General features: G+C 34.6%; 2 protein-coding genes and 1 pseudogene across 3 annotated transcripts in view; 1 reads left to right on the top strand and 2 right to left on the bottom strand.

The window, feature by feature from the left end:
• LOC306638485 (olfactory receptor 4S2-like) overlaps positions 1-9,033 on the top strand; it is a gene marked incomplete at both ends in the record, with an annotated part of 194,242 nt that extends 185,209 nt beyond the window's left edge. Inside the window, 1 exon segment of the mRNA XM_079101738.1 lies at positions 8,379-9,033. Coding sequence (XP_078957864.1) covers positions 8,379-9,033 — 655 coding nt within the window.
• The window catches only part of LOC306639797 (olfactory receptor 4C11-like), a 337,410-nt pseudogene that overhangs the window by 279,413 nt on the left and 39,366 nt on the right, over positions 1-18,631 (bottom strand). The window lies entirely within an intron of this gene.
• LOC306639108 (olfactory receptor 4S2-like) lies at positions 12,492-13,534 on the bottom strand (the record flags this gene model as incomplete). The annotated part of the gene is made up of 1 exon (XM_079102534.1): positions 12,492-13,534. The coding sequence occupies one exon, from the start codon at positions 13,532-13,534 to the stop codon at positions 12,608-12,610; it is 927 nt and encodes a 308-aa protein (XP_078958660.1). The 3' UTR covers positions 12,492-12,607.

Raw genomic sequence — 18,631 nt, 5'->3', positions numbered from 1 at the left:
CCCCGGCCCTGTTTATTTTTTTTTTTCTTTTGACACAGGGTCTCACTAAATTGACTAATTGGCTGAGGCTGGCTTTGAACTTATGATCCTCCTGCCTGGGACTCTCAAACCACTGGAAGTATAAGTGTGCTATTTTAAAAGTGTTTGCACAGATCATGTACAAGTTAGAATTGTTAATGGAATTTTTATGCCCAAGATGTGAAGAGCAAATTAACAGCTACGTGTTAGTTTTGCAAGCCTTGGGGTGTATCATGAAAAGTCAATATTCCTAAGTTTCGGTGTATTATAGTGCACCCCAACTTCAGTAACTGTTAATCAGATTCCATCCCAGTTTTAATATTTTTCTTCACTAGCCAGGCACAGAGGTGTATGCCTGTAATCCCTGCAACTTGGGAAACTGAGTCAGGAGTGCTTCAACTTCAACGCCAATGTCAGTATTATTAAATGGGAAAATATGGTCAACTCTGACTATGTCTACTGTCCAAGGTGATTATTTAACCAATTCAGTTCCTAAAATGCAGAGTTATTTAAAATTCATAGTTTCCAATAAGGTTAATAATGTTTAAGGGTGAGTGGTCACTCCAAAATTGTGATTTGAATGCATATGGTGTTCCAGAACTTTAAACAGTTATTTTACTTCACTTTCATACCTTGGGTTTGCTTGTTTGTTTGTTCATTTGTTTGTTTAAGACAGGGTCATTCTGTGTTGCCCAAGCTGACCTTGAACTCCTTGTCCAATTAGTCATTTCATTTCAACCTTCAGATGACCAGAGTCTGCAGGTATATGCCACCATGCCTGGCTTATTTTCTCAGTTTTAATTTGACTACTGGTGCTTTTGACATGTAAAAATATCTCACATTTTTTTCTTTCAAACATGTAGCTTCTTTATTCTGTTTATGCATTTTTTGTTTGTTTGTTTCCTGAGACATAATAAAGCCCAGCGGTATCCTACAACTGACACATCAGGCATAATGAGAGTCTTATATTTAATAGACAATGGGAGTACAAGTCCATCATAGGTTTGTTTAAACTTCTCCTTGCATAACATCAACACACATGCACGCACGTTCGCGAGCACACACACACACACACACACACACACACACACACACACACACACATTCCTATACCCCAATACAGAATTTTTAACCATGTCTCCTGTCAAAGATGAGTTTCAAAAAATTAACATCCTAAAATGCAGGGACAATTAAAATTCATAGTTTCTCTTTAAATCAGTCATGTTTAAGGGTGGGCAGCATTCCAAAATTGCTATTTGGTGATTGGTGTCATCCCACTTTTTAAAGTTGATTAACTTTCCAATATCTCAAATTGTTTCTTATATGAATTCACCCAATATCATAATTTAAATTAATATTTTAAAATGATTATTACTCAAACCAGTTCTGGAAATTCATACTTATAAAAACACCTTCATCTGTCTTCATCTGTCTTGTCAACTGAACCTTTTAATTTGCATACCCCATGGCTACCTGAATTTCAACATGAACTCATTAACTTACTATGGATTTTAAGCTCCACAACCTGAGGCTACATCACTCAGCCGACAGAAATTTATTCTAGGTCTTTCTTCTATTCCTTGCTTTTGATTTTATCTGGTATAGAAAAATCGAGAAATTTTAAAACCCAGAAATGAGGCAATCATTAGTGCAGATTTTGTTACTGATTTTACTAAGAATGCAAGCTGAGCAAGCTGCTTAAGTTCTATGAGCTTCACTTTTCTATCCTGAACAACTGTGGATTTATACATCATGGGATATGTATGCAAATTGAAACTACAACTTATGCAAAGTGACAAACAACATATTATACACAAAAGCAGTCCATAAATATTTGGTGAAATAAAATTATTTCAACACAAACGGTTTTGTCATGAGGTATTTTTTTTACTCACATGACCTAGCTAAGCAAGTGAAAATTAATTTGAAAATTATTTTACAACCCATGTTCAATGTAATTATTAATCCTCAGAGTATTTGTTATAAATCCATTGTCAGTAACAGGGGATGTGTAGAGGCCACTGCTTGGAACCTGTGATTTCAGAATTCAACACTGACTTCCCTAGCTTGTGCTTGCAAATAAATTACAAGACCTAGAAAACATGTCTTCTGCTGCAAAATGAGGCAATATAAGACACTGAGTAAGAACAGAGTGGAGCCCTGATTACTCACTTCACTTCCATTGTTACTAATATCACTTTGTTTTCTCATCTCCCTTCTCTACTCCCTTCTTCCCTATGAATGGCTGATTTTTCTCTTTTCCCTGGAGCTTTGTTCAGCCTTGAGTACTTAACAGAATCAAACCCTTGTTTTATTTGAGTAATTATTGTGAAGAAGATTTGCTTGCTATTCTTATAGTCAAAGTATAAAACCAAAACTCTAGTGCACTGTAATTAAGATGCTGAAGGGGTAGCAAAGTAGGTGAAGCTTTGCAGGTTATACTCTCTTAGATACTAATGCCTTACATCATTCCGTCTTAAAATATCCCCCCTGGAATATAGAGAGGACTTCCCCTCCCCCCAGTTTCCTATGAAAAGGCCACTATCAAAACAGGATGAGCACACCTGACATTAATTCAGAGAATCCTCTAACAGGTGAGTAAGAGATTATTTCCAGCTTTGTGAACAAATAGTCATCATTACAGAATATCCAGTGTAAATTTGAAATTTAATTCTATAGGTCTCCTGACTATGCTGTTCACACATACTCTGGGAAAAGAAGAATTTTGTTTTTAAAGAACCATCTAAGTGACTTCTTTTAGATTAATGTTAATATAGAAAATAGATGAATCAAAAACAAGTTTAAGGAGAAAAATGATCTTTTGAGCTCAACTTATAATTTATAAACACCAGGCATGTGAAAACCATCATTATGTGGGGAAAAAGGGGTGACTTAATTAAAATGTACCATGATTTCTAAAAGTGGAAGAATGAAAAAAAAAAAGTCTGTCAAGGTGCTTGAATCAGGTTTCTGAGCAGAATATGTCCTCAATAGGTGAGTGGGTACTAGAAAATGAGACTTCTTGCCAATCAGAACTGAGAGAAATGGACATAATGACTTTGACAAGCTACTGAAGAATGCCAGCTTGTCCATCTCTGAGTGACAATCTTGAATGCACATTGTTTATCAGTCAAGAATTACTATTCTTTGCTTGTTTCCTAAATGGTATTACAAGAACACAACTTTTAGTTGACACATTTCTGAGACTTATAAGTTGAATCATTATTGCTCAGAATAAACATGATGATGCTTTATAGACTAAACACTATAATGAAGGTGAAAGATGAGAGATGATTGATAGATGATAGATAGATAGATATAGATAGATAGATAGATAGATAGATAGATAGATAGATAGATAGATAGATAGATAGATAGATAAAACATGTGAGGAAGTACCTGAAAATATTTTGGAAAAAAAGCCTACCCTTTTCCTCAGTATTTTCTCTTGTCCAGATTTCTTCTGTGTGTTGTCCCACCTACCCTTGCTCATCCACAGTGCTCCTGCACTGTCTATGACATTTCCAAAGAGAAATAACAGTATATTGATGTGATGATATTTGGAGCAGCCAGATAAACAGTGCATGTGCAATGGCACTAAATTTTATTAGCTCTTGGCCAGTGAGCAGGAATCATGGTATTCAGTTTCATGAAGTAAGGAGCACAAGGAGGTTATGGGGGATAAAATATGTGAATAAATGTCAGTTTTCCCACAAATAATGGGAAATTTTGAATAGAAATAAAGTGAGTGTAGAGCTTTTCCAGATATATAGACTGAATCAGAGAGGTTGGATAGTTTGAGAGAGAGGCCTGAAGGAGCAGCAGAGCCCCTGGCTGTGGTCTCCCTTTGTAGCAGGAATCACAGGAGACCCCTGACACTGCCTCCCTCCCTCCTCCATCCTCCACACAATGCTGCCTCCCTTGCTTTCAGTACTTCTGGTACCAACCACACCAACAGGTTATCTGCTTATTAATGTCATTGTGACAAAATTTTTCATTCAAAATTTGATCATTTGTGTCTGAAGATTTGAGGTGAGTGCATTAGTTCTTAGGTGATTTATGTTTTGATTCTTGTTTTTGGTAATACCAGGGATTGAAGGCAGGAATGGTCTACATCTGAATTGCATCCCAAATCTTTTTTTTTTTAATTAAAATCTTGAGAGAGGGTCTCCCTAAGTTGCCAAACTGGCCTCCAATTGCAATCTTCCTGTCTCAGCCTCCCCCGTAGCTGGTATTAAAGGTGTGTACCACTGTGCCAGGCATTAAGGATGTGCCTATCGCTAGTGACATTTTGTCTCCAAACCATTATGTGTATATACACATAAACACATGAAAGTATGAATTAATCAGGAGGACATGTGTAACCTCTTCCTTTATCCTTAAAGGGAAAATATTCATAAGAAACAAAACAAACAAAAACAACAGAAACACTTTAAAAAGATCATTTTGTAAGTTTTACATCCCCAATGTCCTACATTCCAACATGATGCTTTTCAAAGTTCAAAATCTTCTACTTTGGGTTGTAGAGTTAATTTACAAAGTTATTTAAAATCTATCTTAGGTTTTTGTTTTGCTTTCTTCCTGACTTTATAAATTAGGAGCATGTTTCTGTCTCTACATACAAGATAGACAGAAAGCCCCAGTGAGATAATTATGTGAATGTGTTTTGTAATGCGAGCAACACTACAACAGTGACAAATACTGTTGCAATTCAGTGGTAAAGAGTGGTTAATTCAAAACCATTTAGAGGACACCTACAATGTACAGTTGTTGATTTGAAACATGGAGAAAAATATCCTGATAACACCTATTTTCCCAATACTCTTATTCTAGGAAGGATGCTTGTGTGGTAAGCAGTAATATGTGATGTTATTTTACAAGCTGTAAAGAAAGCTTTTAGAGAACAGGAATAAGAATTTCCTTCATCATAATAAAATTATTAAAAGCTTCCTTGGAGATCTTTCTCAGAATATAAATCCTGGGAAGGAGTAGGGAGTAGGAAGGATAGTAGAGTGAAACAAACATTATTACCTCATATATGCTGCATGACCAATGTGATGCTACAATATGTATAATCAGAGAAATGAGAGATTACACTCCATTTACATATGATCTATCAAAATATATGCATGCATTCTACTGTCATGTACAACAAATTAGAACAAATTTTAAAAATTAAAAACAAACAAAAAAAAAGAATGTAAGTCCTGTAGTTAACTAGATGGAAATTGAAAGGCACTCCTGGTAAGGAGAAAGCAAAATCAGCTTGGATACCCTACACTCTGTGTTTTTAACATTTGGATCCTTAGTTTCCCCATCATAGAGAACCCATGGGATGTGAATATCAACCTTCAGTATGCTTCCAAAGCAGCTGAACTTAACGTGATGAAAACGTAGTTCAGTAAATAATTGGTGATTTGAGAACTGTGTTCCCTATTTTCTCAACTGCAGGTTATTGTAGTTACAAAATAAGTTCTATTTCAGAGTAAAATAAATCCTTGAAATATACTTGGGGGCACAGGAAAATGTTTTCAAAGATATAGAGAAATACATGATGAATGTATTATGGTTTATCTATAACATAAAAGGATTGAAATAGGCTTTGGGGCTACAGATGACAACTAAATATTATTCCAATGCTATTGACTACATATTTGAAAAGCACCAGAAATCATTAAAAAGTTAAATAAATCATATGCATTTATGATGCATGATTTATTTTAAAATATATGTGCAAGAGTAAAAAAGAATAAGCTTTCCCTAAAAATAGATAGGCTAATGGGACTGATGCTATATACATATGTAATGAAGAATTACCATTTCATCTTTCTGTATACCTATAAAACAACAATTTAAAAAAATAAAAATATATATAATGATCACACACACACACACACACACACACACACACACATTTTCACACGCTGATAGAGGTGGCTAAAATCTTGGAGAGATAGGCATCACTTTCCCTTTGTCTTACTACCAAAGCCTACTTAGTACTCAAGTGTCAATATTTGCCATAAATCCCTTTGTAAATTGATAAAGGAGAAAATGAGCTTATTGTAATGGTTATGGTGTTGGGACTCAGGTCCTCTGTAGTTGAAATCCTTGACCAAGATAATATATTAAAAAGGGTTTTGTTTTGTTTTGTTTTTCTCTCAAAATAACTTTATCAGACACTTTCCCAAGAGTGCTTTTGACTTGGAGAAAATTGTATTAAAGTCTATTGATATTAAGAGTCATCAAGAGAGAAAAAATATGTAGAAGCAAAATTTTGTGTCAATTTAGTCCATCATAGTATCTGTTTTGATCAACTCACAACTTTCAAAATAATTTATTGGTGTTATGAATGAAATATGGGGAAGACAATAGGTTAAGTGCTTCTTCTGTATTTTATTTAAATACACAGCATTTCAGCTTATGTCTTTACAGAATTTTCCTTCAAACGTCATCTTGACTAGAAAGTTCATGATAATATTTCTTTTTCCAAACTTGGAAAAAGAAATCTTTGTTAAAAGAAGTGTATGTACATATTTCAATATCCTGCAGTAAATTTCACCTTTCTGAATATCTATAAAGCACCAATATAAAATAATAAATAAACAGAAAGACAACAAATAGAGTGGAGGAGTGGGAAGTGGGGAGGGAGGAGAGGGGGGAGGAAAAGTACCTAGGACTGAAATGGACCAAATTATATTACATGCATGTGGGATAATGTCAAAGTGAGCTCCACTATTATGCACAACTATAATGTACAAGTGAAAACTTTTTCTTAAATTGACATTTAAATGGTGAATAATCATTGAGTATGACAGGGATGGAAAGAAATTGATTGAAATCAGTTACTGACTACTGTGTCTCTTTTTAAACCACATCCCCTGTCATTTCTTCTTTTCTGGTGTGCTGCAGGAATGTGAGGTTTGGAACATTAAGATCCTGATCTGGTCCTAACCAAATGACTCGTAGTAACCATCACACATAACCCATTCATGTCTAAATTAAGTTAAAAACCTGAACCATGAAAACATTTCAATATCAAGTAGAATAATGTGCACCCTTTATGTTAGAAATATCTTTTGGGACTCTGAGGGCTCTAACATTACTTGGCAGAAATGGGAGAAATAAAAATATAATTGGAGTCTTTGAGTTGTAACAAACCATGGAAAAACATTCATTTCAGTTCCTTTTATATGTTAAATGCCAAATATTTTAAAGATGCTTGAAGGCTGAACAGAATCATTTTCAAGCTGGCATATATTTTGGGAAATATGCAGAGAAGTAGAAATATTATGTAGCTATAAATCATACACATTTTTGTAAATAAGTTTAATAAATATGGTATCTATCATACATAAACCCATGTAAGTAATTATATGGGTTTGAGGGTACTATGTGAATTTACGTTTTTATCATGAACTCCAATGGCAATAAAACGTCCTAAATGCTGTGTGTTATACCATGCAAGCATACTGCCATGATTTAGCGGGGGGCTACCAGGGATTAAACTCAGGGGCACTCAACCACCTGAGTCACATCCTCAGCCCTATTTTATTTAGAGAGAGGGTCTCACTGAGTTGCTTATCACCTTTCTGTTGCTGGGGCTGGCTTTGAACTCAAAATTCTCTTGCCTCAGCCTACAGGGCTGCTAGGATTACAGGTGTGCACCACCCTACCAGGCTTGCCAAGTTTTTGATAGGGAAAAATTAAAGTAAATATCAATGTGGGGTAATATATAAGAAGTAAAATCATTCAGAATTTTGCCAAAGATAAGGAAGAGTTGTATTTGAAGAATTTTGTAGGAAAGCATCATATTCAAATCTTTATTTAAAAATGGCATCCTACTAAGTCAAGTACTGTGGTTGAGGACTCAAGTGTTAGATGACTTATTAAGAAATCATATCTGGAAGGTACCAAAGATTAATGTTATATTGCCTTTGAATATCTCATAATCATACAGAGCACCCGGAACTATTTTGCTCAAAATATTCCATAACAACATAAGAGAACACACCATAAATGAAATCCATTCTCTTTTGCAGATAGATCGTCTCACACTTGCCCCTTCTCCTCATTCATGAAATCATGCAGCTGAACAATAATGTGACTGAGTTCATCCTACTTGGGTTGACACAAGATCCATTTAGGAAGAAAATAGTATTTGTCACATTTTTGCTTTTCTATCTGGGGACTTTGCTGGGTAACTTGCTCATTATCACCACCATCAAGACCAGTCGGGCACTCGGCAGTCCAATGTACTTCTTCCTTTTCCATTTATCCTTATCTGATACCTGCTTCTCTACTTCTATAGCTCCTAGAACAATTGTGGATGCCCTTTTGAAGAAGACCACTATTTCTTTCAGTGAGTGCATAATCCAAGTCTTTTCGTTGCATTTCTTTGGCTGCCTGGAGATCTTCATCCTCATCCTTATGGCTGTTGACCGCTATGTGGCCATCTGTAAGCCCCTACACTACATGACCATCATGAGCCGCCGGGTCTGTAGTGTGTTGGTGGCTGTGGCCTGGGTGGGGTCCTGTGTACATTCTTTAGTTCAGATTTTTCTTGCCTTGCGTTTGCCTTTCTGTGGTCCCAATGAAATTGATCACTACTTCTGTGACTTGGAACCCTTGTTGAAGCTCGCCTGTACAGACACATATGTGACCAACCTACTCCTGGTGTCCAACAGTGGGGCCATTTGTACAGTGAGTTTTATCATGCTGATGTTCTCCTACATCATCATCTTGCATTCTCTGAGAAACCACAGTGCCGAAGGGAGGAGAAAGGCCCTCTCCACCTGCATCTCTCACATTGTCGTGGTCATCTTGTTCTTTGTCCCTTGCATATTTATATACACAAGACCTGCAACCACCTTCCCCATGGATAAGATGATAGCTGTGTTTTATACCATCGGAACACCTTTGCTGAACCCTCTGATTTACACACTGAGGAATGCAGAAGTGAAAAATGCCATGAGGAAGTTGTGGAGCAAAAAACTGGTCTCAGATGACCAGTTTTAATCATAGTTTGGATTAAAATAGAAGAAGTAAATCAAAAAATTTATCTTCTAATTGCAGATTTAACAGAATAGTCCCTAGGGGAATGAGAGTCCTTCAGGAAATGACATGTGTACGTGTACATTGACTACTTTAAATGGACTCTATGTAGAAAAGGAGTCAGTATGAGGTGCAAATAAGTATTCAGGGGTTACTACCTTAAATGTTGTTCACATCTGTGTCTCTTATTTGCCTGTTATCTCTTGTAGAATTTATCTAGTGTTTTTCTTGCCTTTTTTCACATTGGTGCCTGGTGTTCTCTGCTAGTAATGTTGTTCCACATGCTCGAATCCACAGAGGGGCACGTTCTCTCTCTTCCAAATAGCCTTATTTGTTAGATATTTCAACCTCTTATATCTGATTATGTACCTTAACTTATTTGTTCTTCCTGACTCAGCAGAATGTACCACGTGCAACAATTGGAAAAGCATCCTGTTATCATGGATTATAGACAATCTAGGTACTCCCCAAACCGATACTTGAAAGTATATATACTTTGGTCTCTTACCATGTGTTTACATAGAAACTTCCAGAACAGTGACAGAATATGGGCAGAAATTTTACCCTTCCGAAGGAGTATTTTGATCTTAAGGAGACTTTGTTGTTTTCTTTTCTTTTGCTAATAAAGTTATTGTTTTTCTAAAATATACTTTGTGCTCCTAATTTGATTTCTTCTAATTTGAGAGAGTGGTATCAAAATTGCTTAAAAATTTACAGTTTTTCATAATATGGTATTCTCACAATTGTGGCACTGATGGCACAAATGAAAAATGGTATATTTACATGGACTAGAAGCAAAGGATATAAGCAGTTGAGTCAGATGTACTACTGTACCCCTGTAATCCCAGTGACTCAGGAGACTGAGACAGGACGATCACCATTTCAAGGACAGACTTTCATTTTAGTGAGACCCTGTCACAAAAATTTAAAAAGGACTGTATTGTAACTCAGTGGTAGCGCACCTCTTGATTCAACACCCAGTTTTGCAAAGTAAAAATTATATATATAAACAGTTGATGTTAATGAAGTTTGAAATATGAAGAGATTTCATCAAAGTATGAAATACCAAAGAGAGAATTCTCACGTTTTTTTAACAAATATTTACTGTAAGTATATGAACTATGAATTTTCCTTCAGGAAAAGGCAGAACTGAGGAGACTAACAAAACAAAAATTGGTTTCCAGGGTTTTAGGAGAAGAAGAGTGATTAAGTGAAGCATGTAGCATTTTCAGAAGAGTGAAACTATTCTGTATGGTGCTGTAATCGTAGATGCTCGACAACACATGTGTCATAAACTCAACCATACAAAGAGTAAAGAGTAACATAATCTGTGAACTTCAGTAAGCATTTATTAATATTGGTTCAACGACTGTAACAAATGTTCCATACCAATGCAAGAGGTGTTGACAGGGAACTGTATGGGGCAGAGTGCAGGTATTAAGGATTCTTTGTTCTTTCTGTGAAATTTTCATGTGGCCCTAAAACTGCTTTAAAAATAAAGTACAGTTTTAAAAGTTATACTCACCACAGAAAGCCCAACTTTCCATCATAGTATTTTAAAATGCACTATTGGAAATTTTTTCCAAAATTTTGGTATAAGTATATCTTTTATTAACATATTGATGCCCTCGAACCACTGAAAATTTTCCCTACAGTGCAAAGCAAATGACACAAATGCCATTATTAAATGCACAATACTATAATTTCTGTGCACCATTTTTAAAATATTAAGTATTAAATATCGTAAGTATTGAATAATTTGCATTAAAATAATTTAATTACTTTCCAGAGGAAGATTTTAGTACGTTAAAATTTAGTTCCAGAAAGTTCCTTTACTATGATGGCTGTCTATTTTGCTTTTCTCTGTCTCAATGAATATAGATGAGTATATGATTTTGTAAGTAGTTGAAGACTTCAATTATAAAATGTAACATAAGAACCCTGGTGTGTATATAACTATATAGAGACTGCCCGATATAAAAATGAAAGACTAGCCTATTTGAGAAAAAGATACTTAAAGAATTGTTTCTTCACAATTAATAGAACAAGATCAAAAATCACCAAGTGCACAGAAGGCAACACCATTGACTATTTGATGCCTATAGAATGCTCAATTTAACAACAGCAGAATAACAATATTTTCATCTGTCTTCAAAATGTAAATCTGGATAGATTATGAGATGAGACATAACTTTAGTGGGTGGAATTTAAGGAGTTTAAAATCATAGACAATATGATCTCCAATTGCAGGGTAAATAAACTAGAAATCAATGACAAAAGGATAGCAGGGAGTTCCAAAGGTTTGGAATAAAGACACTCCTAAATACCCTTCAGAACAAAGAGAAACTCAACTTTAAAAACAATACACTTAATGAAAATGGAAATACATATATTTTTTATGCTAGGAATTAAACCCAAGGCATCACACATGCTAGGGAAGCTCTCTACCACTTATCTACAACCCCAATCCCATGAAGGAAATTTATACTTTAAATACATATATTAGAAAGAAGAAATATCTGAAATAAGTAATAATCAGATAGTATAACCAGCAGTACTGGACAATTCAAAGGAAAGGATCAGTTAAAGATTAATAAAAAATATGTAACTCAGTGAAATCCTGTCTCAAAATAAAATAAAAAGTACAACTGGGGATGTGGTTCAGTAGTCAAGTGTCCCTGCATTCAATCCCCAGTACCAAAACAAACAAACAAAAAAAGAATACACACAGAAATAAAATAGTTTTTAAATTTCAGAGAAAAAAATTATTAACAAATAAACTGTGACTCAATAAATGACAAGTAGAACTATATCACATGACCTAACCTTATCAAAAGTAGAGTCCTATGAGGAGAGAGAGAGAAAGAGAGAGAGAGAGAGAGAGAGAGAGAGAGAGAGAGAGAGAGAGAGAGAAAAAATAGCACTGAAAATATATTTGAAGGAACTTTTAAAATATATCCTTGTTTGATTATAAATATCAGTGGTCAAAAAGAAAGAAAATTAGAGATTACTCAGAAAACTTGAAATGGAACTACCATTTGAGTTACTCCTAGGTTTATACACAAAGGGCTTAAAATTAGCATACTACACTGAGGCAGCCACATCAATGTTTATAGCAGCTCAATTCATATTAGTTAAACTATGGAACCAATCTAGGTGTCCTTCAGCAGATGAATGGATAAAGAAAATGTGGTATATATACACAATGGATTTACTCAGTCTTACAGAAGAATGAAATTATGGTATTTACCCATAAATGAATAGAGCTGAAAAATATCATGCTAAGTGAAATAGCCAATCCCAAAGAACCAAAGGCTGAGTGTTTCCTCTGATAGGCAGATGTTACTTCACAATAACAGGAAATTAGGGTGGCTAGGGAAGAAAAGAGCTACTCTGGAAGTAGAGTGGCCAGGGGGTCTTCTCTCTTCAAGACGTGCTGCTGTGGGTGACACATACCACCTCTCTGCACCAGCCCTGTTTACTGACATTGATTCAGTGTAGAGAACAAGATCAGGCCAAGGGCACCAACCCTAAGGCTTCAAGTCTCTTCCAACAATTTGTGTGGGCCCCACACTTTCCTCATGGCGTTCTTCATGTCTGCATTTCTCAGTGTGTAGATGAGAGGGTTGAACAAGGGGGCAATCATGGTGTAAAACAGAGCAAACACTTTGTCATCGCTGACAGAATCAGCCATGGGGACATAGGTGAAGGTGAGGGGCAAGAAGAACATGAGCACAACCATGATATGCGAGCCACAGGTGGAGAGGGCTTTGCGACGGCCCTCAGATGAGCGAGTCCTCAAGGTGGACAGAATGATGACGTAAGAAATTACCAAGGCAACAAAGGTCAGAATGGACAGCACCCCTGTGGTGGTAATGATTATGATCTTCAAGAGCCTCGTGTCAGTGCAGGCCAACTTCAACAGGGGGAAGACATCACAGAAATAGTGGTCTATCTTATTGGGGCCACAGAAGGGAAGTTGAATAATGATCAACACATGCATCAGTGAATGGATAAAAGCTCCAAAGACAGAAGCCATCAGAAGGATGTAGCACGCCCTTCTGCTCATGATGACCACATAGTGAAGGGGTCTACAGATGGCTACATAGCGATCATAGGCCATGGCCACCAAGATAAAGATCTCAGTGGCTCCAAAGAAGTGGGCGTGAAACATCTGGGACATGCAGCCACTGAAGGAGATGGTGTTCCACTGAATCAGTAAGTCTATGATCAGTTTGGGGGCCACTGTGGAAGTAAAGCAGACATCCACGAAGGACAGGTAGCTGAGGAAAAAGTACATGGGTTGCTCACCAAGGTGACTTCCCCTGATGGTGAGAAGAATGGCCATGTTTCCTGAAAGAATTGCAAGATAGCAAAGTGAAAATATCACAGAGCAGGGAGTCTTCACATCTGCATTACTAAATAGTCCCAGAAGAATAAATTTGGTAATGTTTTCATATTCCATTATTTTCATGGGCTTGATTAGTTAAAGGGAGAGGATAATATACCTGAAACAATAGACCATTGGAAATCATTGATTTATTTTCAAAATCATGTGTTCAGTAAATACATATATTGATTGTTTATTATGAATCAATCAGTATAATTGGCACTAGGAGTACAGCAATGGATAAAATATGTAGAATATTTACTCATAAGTAGAATGCAGATCATTAGAGCAGACTCACTAGTAACAGGAACAGCACAGAAAATCAATCCTGATTGTGATGAATCCCAAACCCTCACACCATGAACAATAGGGTGAATACTTTAAGCACAAAACATAGTTTTTCAGTTCAATTTAAGATGGTGTTTCAGTTTTACAACTTATTAGTAGCTTTGAAATCTTCACTGTGTTTAAAAAGCCAATAGTTTGTCTGTTCTTGAAAGGCAGGATGGATACTCTCATTCTCAGTTCTTCTAAACTGATAAATTTAAAAGTCAATCATGTCTAGTGACAACATACTTCAGCAAACTCATGCAAATATTAAACCTCTGGATAACAATCTCATAAAGTCCTTTTACGACTTAAGAAAAGTTTTTTTAAAAAATGGAGAGAGAGGGAGAGCAACAAACCAATCTGTGGAGAAGAGGGTTAATCCATCGTATGGGCCTCCAGAGTGGTTATTGCTTCCTAGACTTTGCCTTTTTTCCCAGTTCATTTTCCTGTCTCATCCAGGAGTTCTCAAGTTCTCATCATGTGGGTCCTGTTGTCAGATTTCCTAGCATTTCTTCTTGCAATAGCAAACTTGCAGAGACACTTGCATTCAGAGATTTTTCTTCACTTCATCTGTTTTACTGCTTTGAATCTCAGAATTGAATCATGTTTTTTCCCTCAACAGCCTGGCTATATGTTCATTGTCAAATCCTGGAATGTGTCAGTAAAAAGAAAAAAAAATATTTATTTGATGCAAATGACCACCCTACATCTCTTTCTTCCTTTTTGGGACTTGGAGTAACTTGATCTAAAAGGAGTCACAAAACTGCTAAACTCAAGCCTGGTTTATAGATAATAAATCCTAATCACTGAGAAAAATTTGTCAGCAAGCTTGTAAAGAGTTAGAACAGCAAGGAAATCATGCCCTTTGCACTGTATGTGTTCCAATGAAAAATGTTTTGGAAATATCACATTTGATATACAAAGATATTTTCAATACAACTTTAGACATATGATGGATGTATGGGTCTAAGTTCATGTATGAACCTTAAGTTAACAACTTCTGGCCTAATTTCTATTTTGGAGGGGTAGGGGCACTCTCTAGAATTGTTGAAAAAGTTCAATTGCAATGGACCTGAAAAGTCATATGAATTTTTTGAGTAAAAGCTTGAAAATTGTTTTTATATATACTATTGCTGACAATGGAAACTTCTTCATAAACATGGAATTTTATTAGAAATAAAACAATCAAAACCAGTATACATGATTTATGGTTAGGAAGGATGAATGCAGTAAAAAAACTTAATTTGTTCCCAATTAACCAATACCATCAATAATTATAAACTAAAATTTGACAAAGTTTGTACTAAAAGTTTGAAAAGTAAGTTTTCAAAATTCAGTACTAGTCAATATCCAGCATAGGTAAATAAAAATATCTTTGCAGATATTGAAGTACATTAAAAATAAATGATAAAGAAGTGTTATTAAATACAGATGACAATGCAAATACAGGCAATAAACAAGCACATAAATACATTGGATTTAATCTATGTTTAAAGTAACATCTCAAAATACAGGATTTTTCTGTTACTAATATTAGAACTTGACTCCACTTGAGAAGATGCCCTGTACCCACCCAACCCCCATAAAAAAAAGAAAATTTCTTCTTGGTCACAAGAAATATATTTCAGATGGTTGAACTATGCAAATGTATCAAATAAAACTAGAATAAATATTTAGGGAATAATTAGGTGAATAAGCTTAGACTAGGAAAAATTCTAAGCAAAAAAGTTCATAATAAAATGTGTAATATACTTAAATACTGTATCCAACAAAATTTCATATGGGGAGAGTATTTTAAGAAGTAACAAAATGGTAATAAATCTTTATAACACCTTCATATCTATAATGTGAATCTAAGTCACTCAATTTTACTGAAAGAGCAAAATTTGAATGGGTAATGTACAGAAAGGAAATTACAATGGGGTAATAACATATATAAAAATTCTCCCAGTCATTAACAATCATGGCAATAAAAATTAAACAACATTGAGATAATAGTCTCACTCATCACCCTTGTAAAAATAAAATGCAAAAGCCTAACTATAGAAATATGATAATGGTTTAGAGAATAAACTTTGATCTAGGGAAACCACAAATAATTCACAAGAATATTCACTGAAGCCTTGGTCCTACTTGAAAAAGGGAATTGATCTAAATACTTGCTGATAATAGAATGGGAAACCAGCAGTGATATATTTTATCATAGAATAATAGATAGAAACTTAATTGTCTTAAGTGAGTCGACACAGGACACATAGCTTGGATAAAACATTAAGAGATATGGTTGAGCAGAAAGCAAACAAGATACACATAAATGGAAAAATATGACAATTTTGTTTGAATAAATGAAAGGAATACTAAGGAGTTCCAATGAGTACCTGTGTGCTTATGAATAAAAAGGAAAAAGTATGGAAGGAGACATGTACATCTGAGGAATTCGGGGACTAATATCCAAATGGGAATATAATCAAAATAGATTATTTAGATTTCTTTATTATTAATTAAACATGAATGTAATATTGTTTCAAGATTATTGAAATTCAGTAAACCCTTTCTTCAATTTCTTAAATAAACATAGATAAAGATGCTAATACCTAAAATTATATTTTATGTACTGTCATATAAAATGTAAAATACCTAGGCAGATACATTCCTGTGCCCTACACCTATACAGGTAATATTTGATTTAAGGAAACAGGGAATATCTTTATATCTGCATCTCATTGTACACCTATATCTGAGTATGATTTTAGTATAAGCAAGAGTAAACTCTCAATATACTTTGAAATTTCTAATAGGATTTGAAGCAATTTCATGAGTGATCTCTGAAATATAATAGGCTGATATTGAGGACTCGATTTACAAATTTCTTGTTTGTCTTTTTTTGTCAAACTGACACTATCTCTTAGCATAGTTTCAAATGCTGAATTCTCAGGGTGTATCACATAGGTTATCATTGTGGATGAATATGCTGCTTCATTTAGACTAAGTGGATTCCAATATATGATCCAGCCTTAGTGGTTGAATAATTAAGCAGTTTACATCACTCTTTGAGCCTGGGATTTTTCATCTATAAGAGAGTGGTAATGCTATCTAACACATAGGATTCTTTGAAATCAAACAAAAATATTCACATGAAATAAGTAAAGATATGTGACTTTAACACATTATATCTACTAACAAGAATCAGTTCCTTTATTTTAAATTTTAAAAATATTAATGTTCTCAAAATTTTTAAGACCAAGGAAGCTCAGGATATACATTTTCTTCATTAGATTTGTCATACAGATTTCTACAGAGGTTTGGATTACTTTTACAACTACTCCAGTGAAAATTAATTACCAGGATATGGGATATATAATAGGATTTCTCATTTCACAGATAGAACTGAAATCAAGGTAACACATTTATTTGAGAAGACTTCTAATATAATATCTACAGGGAATCCCTCTTTTATAAAGAAGAATAATGGAATGAAACACTTCTAGATAATAATATTTTTATATTATACTCTAGTTTATTTCATAGATTATATTCTCCCTTTGTTAAAGAAGTGATGCATATATATGCATATACATGTATATATATGCACACCATATATATACAGGTATATCATAGATACTTATGTATATACGTATTCTACTTTTTTTAAAGAAATAATCATTTATTTTATAATTTGAACTTCAACTGTGGCTACTGAAATTTTCTTCTGTAAAACCACATTCAACTTCAATGCCAAAATTTTGTGGAATATATAATAGAATAAGACCAGGAACAGACACCGTCCTTTTATCTGCCCCACACATTATTTAATTTAAGAAAAGTTCACTCCTCAAATCTATTGGCCTCTCTTTCATCTTGTGAAATTAAGGAAGCAATAGCTGGGGATGTGGCTCAGTGACAGGGCACTTGCGTACAATCTGCAAATGTTGGGTTCCTTCTGTAACCCCACAGAATAAAAAAAGAAAGTCAAATAATTGATCAATTATTCAAAATCAAGAGTTTGCATGATTTTCTTGATTTATTCTGTTCATTGCTCATTTTATTTAATTATTTGTCAATAGTTTCAGGTGTTCATAATTTTTGGCAATCCTTTTCTATCTGAAAGAGAGCAAAAACATTCAACAGTTTATCTTAGCCTCCTTTGCAGGCTCTAAGAGTCCCAAATTTGAAACTAGCACTTTGCTACAGTATTCTCATTATCAACTTTCTGTTAGAACAGATTCCTTAAAACTGTCTGATAAACTATGAAAATTAAAAATAGTGACTTAAGTTAGAAGAATCTAAAAGTTACAAAAAGGTTGCCAAACACTTATATTTTCAGAATATTTACCCAAGAGGGAAAATGTTCTTGAAAAACAGGAAAATAAGGATACATGATGTTATGATCATTCAAAATGATGACTTTTACATAGCAGGTATTTAATAAAAAGCAAAGGAAGATGGAAAAACAATATGAAAATAACAACTCACACTTGTCCTCATTCAATTCCAGTCTTTGACGCAATACCTTTATTCTTGAATTCATAACAGAAAAATAAAAAAAAATCTAAGTTCTAACCTAATATAAGAAGCAAATTTCTTTATGCAGAAAATCAGTGAAAAAGCTCTCATTCTTTGTATCTAGTTTTCAAATTATGTTTAAAATAAAATCGTATCTTAAAATTTCCCTCTGAGAACTCAGAATGAGAATAAGAATTTTATCACAATACTGAAAGAAAAATCAGATGCACATGGGTCTTTTGCTCTTTCTTCCTTCCATGCAATAATGAGTATACAAGATCACTTCCCTAAATGCATGGAGTCTAAAGGCTCCTAAAGTAGCTGCGCATAGAGTTAGGA

This window comes from Sciurus vulgaris, assembly GCF_902686455.1.
Source record: "Sciurus vulgaris genome assembly, chromosome: 11".
Classification (NCBI taxonomy): Eukaryota; Metazoa; Chordata; class Mammalia; order Rodentia; family Sciuridae; genus Sciurus; species Sciurus vulgaris.
Note: the sequence above shows the minus strand (reverse complement) of the source record. Positions and strands in the feature narration are given on the sequence as shown.